We start from the raw sequence: 13,041 nt of genomic DNA, 5'->3' as shown, positions 1-13,041 counted from the left end.
GGATCTTTCAATCATCATTTAATCATTAATTAATGGTGATGAGAAAAAGATGCGACTCCACAAAATCCTCTTTTAGTTACCGGGTGAAAACAAAAGGACTGTGAACTTTTAACAAGGTTAAAATACATACAGCCAGGGTTTGGGATTTGTTATTCAGCAGCCTTCATTTTTCTGTTTAAGGTGTGTATTTTTGAGTACATACGCAAGCTCCTAAATCAAACATGGCCAAATTGGTGAAGGAGGGGGAACGTGTTTGTTTAACAGTGTAAATTCACTTTGAATAGAACTGGGATCATGAAGAATCCCGAGGCCACAGAATGAACTGCTTTGTAGGAAAGTGAGTACATCTCTTACCTCAGATATTTCCTTATGTACCATCCTGTCCTTTCTAAGCTTGTATCACAGCTTAGAAAGGACGGGGTGTTGTCTCTGAGGACAAGTAGCCCATTGTAACTGGGCTCCTGCACAGTGGAAGGAATTCATAATCAGAGTCTTAAATCTTTCAATCTCACTGGCCCGGGGGTCACAGGAGCGTCACCTCACAGGCCTCATACAGGTCTACACACCGCCATGTCACATGATTTCACCTTTAATAGCGTATCATGTTTATGTTTAGTGGTAATCAGTTAAGTATACAGTTGGTTCAAGCAGGCAACAGTCCCATCAGATCAGCTGATCTCAGGCAGTGGCTCAGCTCTACACCATTCATTTGACTCTCTCACATAAACTGTTTAAGCCGTTTGAGCCTGCCTGCTGTTGCTGTGCAACTCCAAGCCACTTTGCAACCCGTCTCCTTTTGTCTTGAATTTGATTTCATCAGTGTTGTGTTTGTTGGGATTGGTAGGTGCTCTGTTTTGTGCTGGTCCCACCTTACACAACCCAAGAGTCCGGTCCTGGGACACCGCCGCCGTGTCAAACATAAATTAGTGCAGATGGAAACATCAGTCTGCTTTTGAATATGATTGTCCTCATCGTCCGGTCAAAATTTTATTGGATAAGTAATTTACTTCTGCATACTTATTTATTTAATTTTGTTTAAAGAACTTATGTTGGTTAGGTGGGCTGCTGGGGCACTTCTGGAAGTCCATGTCACTGTCCAATCCGTACAGAAAGAGCCAATTGTTTTATGAATGTTCAGAAAATGTGGCTAGTTCCTTTAGTTTTTTAATCAAAATGATGTATTTAATCCTAAAAAAATATAATTTTCAGATGTGGGTATAAAAGCAAGAAGGGTTCAGGGAATTCAGTAAATCTGAGTTTTAAACAATTTTTTTTTTTAAAGATTTCTAGATTATTTGTGTTTTCTTGTTTTTAATACATTTTTTAAGCAGTGGTTATTATAACAATACTAAGAAATGTTTATATTTATATAATGTTTATATATTCAAACCCTAACAAGCAATGGAAATATCCTAATTCTATCAGCATAATATCCAGACTGCTTTGAGAGGATGAGAGGCAACTGTAACTCAGATAATCATGTGTTGTGAAAAGAAACCGTGTGGTCCAATCATCTCAATATGAGCCAGCAGTGTTTCCAGCAGCTCGTTAAATCTGTGCCATGAAGAATTAAGGCACTTCTGAAGCCAAAGGAGGGTCCAGCCTAGTACTTGCAGGTGTACTTATTAAAGTGTCTGATGAATGCATGTTTTTATCATGAAAGTTATGGAATTAGATTCAACTGTGAAGCGCAAACTTAAATTGAACCTACCATTTTTCAAATTTGATTGGTACTTGCTGCACTTGAAGCCTAACTGTTGTAAAGATAAAATGTACAAACTTATTTAATGTGGAAATCATGATACAGATTAAAAAAACAACACATGAAGATAATAAATTGGTTAAGGACTTTACACACCTGTAAATTATAAGAGTTTCCTGCAGCAGTAAACTTTTTTCGGGTTTTGCCAACAACAGAACTCTTGCACTGATGAAATTTATTCATATAATAACGCCCTGGAAAGTCTGAAGTGTAAAATAATAGCCAGAAAATTTAAATCTTTTGAAACAAAGAGTTTATTGAACCTTGTGAAAAATTAAAGAAAGGAAATTACATTTGTACAATTTTGCTACATGTATTTCAAAGAACAGCACTGATAGCACAGCTGATTTCACATTTACTCACTAACCCTGTAATCAAGCCCAGATGCTTTGAGGTTACTGTATCATATTTTTGAGAAACAATTGAAAACGTCTGCCGTCTGAAGTGCTGAGAACCAAGCAAACACAAAAGCTCCTCTTTAATCTTAGGCTGCAGCACCACCAAAGAGTAACATAAGCTGTGAAAGAAGCATATTTTCTATATGTGCACACGTTTGATACAATCAACCACACAAACACAAGAGGCACACTGTGGAGCTGACAAATGGTCCATATGCTTTCTGGGTCAGTGCGAAACACCGAGGCATATGCTTGTGAATACTCTTGTTGGATTGCATTTGAGAAATTAGATTTTGTTAAACAACATTAAACAGCTGGAAAATTCCACTACAGCAGAACTTCAAACATGAAATCTAGTCTTAAATGATACCAGTAACCAGCTGTGTAAATATGATTTTCAAAAAGGCACTAATTGATACAGGAGTGTCTGCGGTTACAGTGAGAGGTGCACGACAATAGCATGCTTGTTTGGTTCGTGGATATGAGCGGTGAAATGCGTGCGGTTGGGTGACAGTGACATGTTGCAGGGAAGCAGACAGGAACACCAGGTGCTGACAACCAGAGAACTGTGATTGTTCCAGAAGCTTCTCCAACAAGAAGTCACGGCAGATGCTAGTGATGACAAAGCGCTCCTGGAGCGCAGTGACAGACTTCAGTGCACGTCAAGACCCAGCTGCAGCACACTGCACTCGACATTGTGTCTGCAAGCTGTGCTGCTCCGCGCCACGCAAGCATAAATCTGTGCTGATCGACCCGGCTCGGTCCTCAGGGAGAACTTTTTTTGTACTTTAAGATCTCTTACAGAAATGTTTCAGCATATAGGCAATGCTCTTATTTTAAATGTTAGTCTTTTTTTTTTTATCATGTAGGCAAAACCCTTTATTTCTATCCATTCCTTCTCTATGACCATGCAAGCATGCAACTGTCTAATGTTAAACTTTGTACACAGATCACTTTCCGTAGGCCATAAACATTCAAGTCATACAAATATAAGGAATATAGTTCAGCTGCATTCATTTTTAATTAGTTTGTTCTCTGTGTTGGGTATTTTTATATAATATTTTTAAGCGTGTTGTATTTAAGAAGGATAAGTTACATGAACTTAACATATTGTTGTGCGCCAAACTTATGACAGAAACACATAATTTTAAGAAAAACCACACAACACCACAGGTTAGTAAATATTATTGATTCGATTCAGTTCAGTTTTATTTCTAAAGTGTGAAATCACAACTCAAGCAAAGTCTGTCCAGCACAACACAACAGAGACGGAAACTTAATGTCAGCTTTTGCCTCTTTTTCAATGTCACATTGACATGGTTTGTTTGAATTGTAAGCAAAATAACCACACTGTACTTAAGATACTAAGACTGCAGTTCTCGATAAAGCAGATTTGATGTCGTCGTTCCAGTTTGGTCTATTTCTTGAAACAAGATGATTCATCTTTTACAAATAACACAGGAGCTTAAAAACAAATGCATGAAAACTAGAAAATGTTTGTTTTGTGTGAGATATGACTCAAAACGATATGTTTTCAAGACTTTTTCACTTCCTACACCGCACTGAAATGTTACTGTGTAGCTGATTGTGTCCCTTTTTCAAGTGTGATGATATTTTGACTAGAATTTAGAAAAATATGATTTATTTAGGCAAAATTTTGAGGTTTTGCATCTACATTAATAGAGAGAAAATCTCAACAACTCATCAGACAACTCTCTATGTGCAGCATTTGGTGAGAGTGGGAAGGAAAAACATCCTTTTAACAAGAAGAAACTTCTGGCAGAATTAGGCTCAGGGAGGGGCGGCCATGTTTCGACTGTATGTTGTTCATCTCACATATAAACATACCCTCAAGAACCAAAGTCTAAACACAACATGACTGAAATAATGATCACAGTCTTGAGTCAAATACGTGTGATAAAAAGTAAAAAGGCAAAAGTATTATATTTCGTATGGATAGCTCAAGTTTCAGAAACTAGTATAAGTTAATCAAATCCACAAATTTAAATAAAGTAATTATATTGTTTGCATGTGCAGAGCAATTTCATGTTAGAGACCAACCCAACCTCTGAGAATCAGTGCCATCTATTACCTTTTCAGCAGGGATGTACTACTCTCTAGTGGCTGCCTAGCATCATTGCAGCCATGCAGAAGCATGTAGGCACTCGAACAGTCACAGCTGCTGTGCTTTTTTGTATACGTTCCCTTCATTTGTCAAATCTCTCAAGCTTTAATGCCAAAACTATATTTTCAAATATTTCTTTGAGCTCTACAGACAAGTGTGTCAAGCTCTAATTTCAGTTTTTCTTGCCAGTACAATGGAAATATTGAGATTTTCTTAAAATAGAGGCAAACACAGAATGAGCTTTCTGCGTATTTTGCTTCAGCTGGATTCGAAGGAAACGACCTCACACTCGGCACCAGGCTGCTCTGTCCATTATGTGTCCTAATAGCTTGCTCAATGGTGCAGTCCGTTATGTGGGTTGACTGGTCAACCAAGACACGCCATTAGCCCGAGCAAATGTTGCCTTGCAATGCTACACAAACCATACCTTATTTGTATCACATTAGCTCTTTGATGTGGCATGGCGCATTATATCAACAGCTGCAATTTATCAAACAATTTTGGCACTGGATTTGCCTCACTAGCGGCAGCAGCAACTGTAGCCGCTACACCACCACCAGCAGCCATCTTCAATTCTTTCCCCTCTTTCCTCTATGAGAAGCTGCTGCAGCAAATAAATTAAACATGTGTCATTGAGCATGCTAAATGGCTTGCAACACATAATCATCTAAATAATTATGAGGCTGCCATTAAAGTGAGCTAGATGGATGACACATGAGGCGTTATGGAAAAACTGGAGGTAATGGTGCAAGATTTGATACGGCAGAAAGAGGAGATGGTGGGAGGATTTGGGGGAAAAAGAAAAAAGGAAATGCAGTTTTCTGTGTGATTCCTTCAGTCGCTCTTTTTCTTCTTGCCCTTAAAAATCCCAGACTCGGAGCTCTGAGGGACAATGGGGTGATTAGCCCAATCAGAAAAAGCAGTGAGGGATTGTGGGTAGGCGCCGCTCACAGTCGTCTTTTTGTCCTCCCACATTTCATTAATCAGCAACCTGAGGCCCCCCGAAATCAGTTCAGCAGATTGGCAGCTCACTCATTTGTTCCCATGTGGCAATCAGAAAGGGAAAGAAATCAGTTCACCACCTTTACGCTATTACCTAACATTATAAACCATCTCTTTGTATTCTTTTTGTTACTTTCACGTCTTCTTCTTTTTTTATCCTGCTGCAAATGTGTGCTGATGCCAAACGTGACCTCTATTAACCCCAGATCAGGTATTTTTTTAATACATGTGGTGGTAACAATATTGTCAATTGATTTCTTTTTAGAAGAAGAAATAATCAGCATGGTTAAGTACTGCTCGTATACTGTATGTTACTCTGCGTTGGAAAATCAGCTGTGAAATAGGCTGCCATTAGGCATCTCAGTACAATATCTTAATGAGTCTCATGCATCAGCCTAAATGATGCATCACGTCACCAGACAAGGACGACAAGCACAATCGTATTCCCCTCTTAGAGGATATCGTTCATGGCTCTCTACTTTCAACAGACCATTAGCTCACAATGTCTGTCCGGTGTGCTTTACATGATCCTGTTTTAAAGTAGAAACAAGCCTTTCAAACGAAGAAGAGAAGAAACACAAACAGCATCCGTGTTGCATGTGTCTGTTAAAGGCATCCTTGCCACATCATAAAAGCAGGAAGTGCATGACTGCTTTATATAGGGATGCAATAAGCTGAATTCATTAGTGGCAGAACTGTTTTAACACTTTCAATTTCAACCCGTATTATGTCATTTCCTGATGTACTGCATACGGTAAAAGCTTTGGTGTCGACCAAGCACAAATTAGAACCAAATCAACCAGATTAGTTTTGCATATTACTATTACTACTACTGTAACTATTACTATTACTATGTAAATAATGTAAACAAAGCAAGAAAACAATTCTGGGAACTTGGACAGTCACTAGCTTCTCTCCCCAGACGAATGTCTAAGGAGGGACCTAACCATGACTTTTTAGTGCCAATGACAGGATCCAATAATATTTAAATAAGAAAAAAAGTCCAGCAAATGGTTTAAACCAGCGGTCCCCAACCCCCGGGCCACGGACCGGCACCAGTCCGTGAGCTGTTTGGCACCGGGCCACGAGAGTTGAGGCTCGGGTTTGAAATTTATGATTTTCAGGGTTTTTATCGTTAACTCGGTTTTCCTGGGTCTTTTCCTGTGTTGTAGTCGTGTGTCTTATTTTGAAAGAAATATTTATGCGTTACCATAGCAACCAGAGAGCATTAAGGGGGCAAGAGGAGGACGTTACTCTTAATGTTGTTGGAACATTTCAGGAGGACGCTGCTAATAAAGTTACACAATTACACAGTGAATGTGTGTTTATTATTATATTTACAAAACACCACAGTTTCTGTCTTGGTCCTATCGTTTTATTTTGTTGTATTAATCCGCGACACTTTAAAGGCCGGTCCGTGAAAATATTGTCTGACATTAAACTGGTCTGTGGTGCAAAAAAGGTTGGGGACTGCTAATTAAAACGGTTTAATGAAGTGAATTTTGCAGTGAAACTAATTGTATATTTTTAAATTTTTTAAATAAAAAAACAACAATGAACTCTTTCTATGGAGGCAGTGCAGTTTTGGAGACTGCAGTTCGCCTCTTGGGATGGAAATAGATTGAGCTCTGTCTCTTTGGGTCACAACATCTGCTAAAACCTCATTCCAACAAAAAGGACCAATCTGAATGACAACCTGCAGCCAATATACAAACAATCAATGCGAGCCTATATTGCACAAACCTGTTCTAAATTGGCACTGGATTTCCCTGGGGATCCGTGTGGCAATAAGGGATGAGGTTTGTGGTGTAAAATTACAAGGAGGAAATGTAATTTGACAGAGAGTGAGTTTCTGTGTGAGGGACAGACGACTGCTGAGTAGGTGTAGTGGTGTCATGAGTGACTGCTGCTGGGGGGGATTACCGGATAGTCCCGTTAAATTGTATATTATTGCACATTTTAATTGGTCCAGACTGGAAACATCTCAGACACCAGTAGACATTTCACAGTGATTTGTCAAAGTGATATTCATGGTCTCCTGAAGATGACACCACGTACTGTCTGTAATGTTTATGGTAGCTTTATGCTAATAAAGAGAAACAGAATATCATCCAAAAATTCTGAAAAAAGTTATAAATATATATTATAAATGTAAATATAGAAGTTACAAGACTGCAAGAGGCTTGGTGAGAAGGCGACAACTGCTGGTGCGATTATTCAGAAATGAAAGAAATGAGCATCAGTCGCCTCCTGGGGTGAGGATGAGCTTAGGAAAGCTAGTGGATCAGCCCAAAACTACATGGGAGGAGCCTGGGATCATGGTAACGCTATGTCATAACAAATTCCTCTGCTCAATAAGCCACATGTACAGGCCTGCCTTAAGTTTTCCAGTGAACTTTAAAATGATTCAGAGAAAGTGCTGTGATCAGAGGAAACTAAAGTTGAGCTTTGCGCCAGTAACTCGACCCACCATGTTTGGAAGAAGAGGAATTCTGAGTATGACCAAAGAACACATTCCACATAGTCAAGCATGTGGGTGGAAACATTATGCTTTAAGGCTTTAAGGGTACACTGTGTGCTTGCGCGTGTGTAACAGTCTACATCGACTCTACAGCAACTGCTTTTTGTACCATGTAGCATGGTTGCCAATCTAAAGTGGCCACTTGCAGCTTTTTGTATGGTGGGCATTTTCCAGCTGTGGGTGTCTGCCTGGTTTTCAGCGATTTAGAAATTCTTCAGTTATACGAGCTATAATCTGATCAGCAAGAAGAAATGTGGAGGATCAGCATTAGTTGTGACTGAAAAGTGCTGTCTTCTTGAACCTGTTAGTGCAAGGGAACCCTTCTGTGGCCTGAATACTGTAGTGCTAGCTGATGAAAAGCATCCATATTACTCAGTGAGGCAGCGTGTCACTGAATCTGTCTGAATCAACACACTGTAAAATTCCTCTATCAGCTGATGCAGAGGTCAATAAAATGACTGGGCTGAGCTGAATGGATGTGGATAATTAATGGTTCCAGAGCTGAACACTTTCTCTAACATCTGTTTGAACTCTACCAACACAAGGACAGGTGCAAAATACATTTGACCTCAAAACACAATACCTTTATTTACGTTACATGTAATCTCACTATTGTATCGAATTAGATTATAGACTGAGTTCTTGACTTGTTATCTTATCTTATCATTCTGAGCATAACATGTTACCATCAAATTCAATTGGGCCAAGATCATTAGCGTGTCATGTTTCAGACAATTTCTTGTCTATGAATTTAGTTTTTAAACATCTCTGTGTTCCACACCCAAATAAATAGCGCATTTTTACATTTCTGTGTTATGTTTATTAATATGTAAAAATAAAAATGTCTTTTGGCTCTCTCTCCCCGTGCCCATGCAGGAAATAAATAAGTCAATCAAGAGTAAATCTGTGGTTAACCACAACTTCCTCTTTGGTGTCGTAACCCCCCGGTGTCTGGTTGCTGCTCTTGGAAGTAGAAAATGAACTGGTAATACAAGAATCACTTTTTTTCAGCACAGAATACACAGAAGTGTAATACCCCAGAGGAAAAACACCTCGGCAATGGCTGCTACGCAACAATGATAAGAAAACACAAGAAACTACAAATAGATGTAAAATTCTACATTTTAAAAAGAAAAATGAAAAATCCAACTTCTTTCAATTCTTTCATTTCTCTTGCTTTTCTACAAGTCCCGTCTCCCAACACTTGCAGTGACGTTTTAAAAGCAGTCTTTTCCTACAGTCTGAGGAGTTTTACCTGCAGGCTGCCTCTGACAAACCAGACGTGGACACATTTACGTCTCTTCGGCTCAGTTTACTCAACCATTCTCTTTCCATTCACTATCAATTCACTTACATGCTTCTGGGATGAAGCTAACAGACTTTAATGGACAGCCCCGGTTTTCCTGTGGGAGTGAGTAACTTAAGTCCGCACATGTACGGTGAGAAAACAACACCGATGGCAGCTTGCCTGCCAGCAGGCCTTTCTTTAGGCTGCTCACATGCACGACTGATAATGCTGGTGTTTCTCACGCTTTTCCAAGAGATTAGCGTAATTGAAATCTTGGAAATTCTACATGTCACTTAACGCCCTAATGGATACTTACAGTAGGCTGTACTCATGTTACCTCGCACACAATATGATGTGCTGGAGAAATGAAAACGACAACATTTGTTGTGTGTAAGAGTTGCACTTATTTGTTACACAAATTAAGCTCTTTGTCGTCGTCTGCTTCATGCTACAGCTGAGGCCTGACGATAAACCAATACTGTAGCAGATGACATAATTTGACGGATACAGAGCTTTCGTTGTTATGTGAAGCAAAAAGCTGACGGCAAAGAATGATGAGTTCAGATAAAGGATCCACATCGGGCCTCCAGCTGGCAGTCAAAACAGTATACACCAAAGTCGCCTCGACAGCACGTGGAGTGAGACCATATGATGGTTGTAAGTGCCTGAGGGCAGAGAGGCTTGGTAATGTAAAGGAAGCCATTCTCTCCACTTGAAGGTTTAAAAAAAGGAAGATAAATGAGAAAAGTGAGAGCTTGTTATTTGTGTTTTTTCACTGGGATACTTTTACTGTAACATGTACAGATGGTATTTTTAGCACAAATAAACTGTGTTTGGCAATTATGCCATGATGAGACCCAACAGAATGACTACTCAGATGCATAATTGATGCCTAGAGACTTTCTTTATACTTTAAGTCACTGATCTGCAGTTCCACGGGAGCACCCTTTTGGTTTTCAGCTCACTTGTAAATAAAACTGACAGTTCCAAAATGTGCTGTTCCTTGAATGGCCAATTAGACTGTTGCCAGTCATCACACACGACTGTGTTTAGTCTCAGAGTTATGCATGATTTTGGGCACATCAGCTATAAATGGTTAGTTTGTGCTGATTTTGATTTATTTTAGTGTTAATGAGTTATGTAATGCTCCCCAAGGATCTTGGAAGTGAGCCCTTCCTTTCATGATGTTGTCATGGTCCCCGTGCCTGCTCGGCTGGCCCTGTGTGGCTACATGTTATGTTTTGTCTTTTCTCTCTCTCCTCTCTCTCTGCTCGCTGCCTGGGCGGAGCTCATTGTGAGCTCCCGGCCTCCACCACCTGTAGGCAATCACCTGTGGCTCCTCACCTTGTTTGCTCCCGCTACTTAAGGCAGTGACTGAGAGCACCTCGCCGCTGGACTATTGAATAACGCTCGTCAGTGCTACTTTAGCCTCAGCCAGTTTTGAGCTCTGTCCGTGAAAGTTCCGTGCTAACCCTTGTTCTCTGTATGCAGATTTCTCGTGTTTGGTTTGGAGACTCTGGACGCTTTTCCCGACCCCGCTCTGCACCCCTGGGAACCCTGGCCCCCTTCTCCTTCACCTGTATATAGTGCACCTGGAGTGTGTAAATAAACCTGTTTTTCTGAGATTTCAGTCTGCGCCGAGTCCTCCCTGCTCCTCCGTGACAGATGTAGCATGAAAGGAGGGGCTGAAATGGAGGTGGGTTGCTAAGTGGCTTGCAGATGTGCAGCAGCTTAAATAGAGTGCTTTACATGAAATTTGCAAATTGGATGTGTAGATGGGTATCAGCTAATGTACACTGGCACTGAGATGAGCTGATCAGGAGAGATTGCATCTGAGTTTGGCTTTGTGGCCTGTCTGAACTAACACTATGCTGGATTTGTTTGAATATACCTGCAGATGCAATTTAAGTTTAACCTCCTAGGACCTGGTGTCCACATATGTGGACATCACATTTTGGGTTATTTAGACCAAAATACTCAGTTTTGCTCTTCAAGGGCCTGATATCCATTTATGAGGACATTATACTGCTACTGTTCTATCAAAATTTTAAACGAATATCCTCATATGTGGCTCTGATTTTTCATAAAAACAAAAATGAGGTAAAAAAGAAAATCTGGTAATTCTTTGTTTTTCATTTATCAAGCCCCAATATGCCCAAATATCAAAGAGAAATTAAAAATGCATGTCGTGGAAGAGTTTGGGTCTTAGGAGGTTAATAAACTAAATGTTTTTTTTTTCTATCTAAAGACTATTTAACTCAGTATTTTCTTTACTTTTATTTGACTTTTCAGGACAGTGAGTGTGATCAAATTGAGACAGTTCTCATAACTGACTGGAACTAACACAAAAACAAACAGTGTCTTCTCCGGGGAAGATGTAGGAGTGTCTAAGGGGACTGAGGGGACACATGTGAGGCAAGAAGGTGCACAACTATCAGTGATGTCACTAGCAGGATCACTTTATATGTCCTTGTATGTAGTTCCTGAAGCTTAAGGGCTGTCATTCATGCATATCAGAATGTTATTTTCTTCTGAATCGATTTTGAGTTTGCAGGAAAAACAGTTCTTCTGATAATAGGGTGATTCTGGACTAAAAGCACAGTAGCCTCATTTGCTTGTTCTAAATCATATTGCAAAGTACTCTATAATTGAATTAGGTCGTTCAGCGGTGTCTGCTGTGTGATGAGAATAATTCAAAATGACTGATTTTTTTTCTTTCTGCTGATGACTCAGGTTTTGATGTTATATGTTACTAAACAGACCTTTACTCACACTTTTTGTTTGAGACCAATACAGAACATGCACAGTACTTCCGTTTTATAGCTTTCCACTTGTAGTTTGGCCTTAAGGCCACATGATGGAGACAACGATCCAAAGTGGAACCTTCCTCATTGCGTGTTTCATAGTTTTACATTCCTGTGTTTATCTGTGAAAAATCTTAAATAGTCAACGCTAACTTACTCTGTGTAGTGTTAGGAGTCCCATACACATAAAGGTAGTAACAAAAATCAGTGGCTCATAAAAAACGACCTTGAACGGAAGTCATAGCTCCAGTGCAAAAGGATTTCGGCCTGAAGGAAAGCGCACAGTTTCAGTGATGCAAATGTAAATATGATATTTAAGCAGTGATCAAAACACAATAATACACTTCACAAAAGTGTCAGCCTGGGCCGTAAACGATGCATTTTACGAAGAATGGCATAAGGTAGCGCATCTGTGGAAGGTTTGTTTTACCTTACACTGTTGGGCAAATACATCAGCAACAGTGAAAGAATATAGATTTAGAATACTATAAAACGTACACAGTTGAAACACAAGGATTACCAAAATGTTAATGATAGAGCAAACCAGTTACTGCAATAAAAACATCTAGGCCTAGAAATAGAAATAAAAATATTCATATTGCTATTACTACTCATAGTATTAATTTAAAAATAATAGATTTATTCGTCTTTACACTGTATGATTCAGGTGTTTCTGTGTGTAACTTTCGCAGCCTGTTGCTTCCTCCTCACTAAGGTTCACTGAAACCTCGCCGGCATCCTCTAATGATAGACCCGCCCACACATCTCTTATTAGTTTGCAAGCGAACGGATGCTGCTGGAACTATGATTTGATTGGCCCGAGCTTCTGCCAATAACTGTCCTCGCGCTCGGCCTATGCAAATCAGCGACCAGATACGGAACAGGCAGGAGAAGGAGACCAAAGCGGGCATACTGTACATAGGTAGAGGGCATAGATTGTTGCCCTTCATCATTTCAGCACAGTTCCGTACTGTCGGTGTTCTCTTTTATCGGCTTGTGCCAGGAAACACATATTTATTTATATTTATATATTGAGTTGCTGTGAAAATGGCGCAGCCGGACAGCAAGAAGATATTTTTTGAGAACCTGTCGGGAGCGGGCAAAGCCATTGCGGTGCTGACGAGCGGAGGGGATGCTCAAG

At 39.9% G+C, this 13,041-nt stretch overlaps 1 protein-coding gene and 1 long non-coding RNA gene across 6 annotated transcripts in view; both read left to right on the top strand.

The window, feature by feature from the left end:
* Positions 1–10,333: 10,333 nt before the first annotated feature.
* LOC113029772 (uncharacterized) lies at positions 10,334–10,721 on the top strand. Its single transcript, XR_003273493.2, has 2 exons — positions 10,334–10,508; positions 10,588–10,721. It is a non-coding gene; the product is annotated as an uncharacterized LOC113029772 (long non-coding RNA).
* A 2,054-nt stretch (positions 10,722–12,775) lies between these two features.
* pfkpa (phosphofructokinase, platelet a) overlaps positions 12,776–13,041 on the top strand; it is a 74,208-nt gene continuing 73,942 nt past the window's right edge. For 4 of the 5 annotated variants that reach the window (XM_026179435.2, XM_026179436.2, XM_026179433.2 and 1 more), the window contains exon 1: positions 12,778–13,041. In XM_026179435.2, coding sequence (XP_026035220.2) covers positions 12,948–13,041 — 94 coding nt within the window. In that variant the 5' untranslated portion in view covers positions 12,778–12,947. The other variant, XM_080305925.1, reaches the window with a different exon arrangement.

This window comes from Astatotilapia calliptera, chromosome 9 (genome assembly GCF_964374335.1).
Source record: "Astatotilapia calliptera chromosome 9, fAstCal68.1, whole genome shotgun sequence".
Taxonomy (NCBI): Eukaryota; Metazoa; Chordata; class Actinopteri; order Cichliformes; family Cichlidae; genus Astatotilapia; species Astatotilapia calliptera.
The sequence above is the reverse complement of the archived record's forward strand: the minus strand, read 5'-3'. Positions and strand labels throughout refer to the sequence as shown.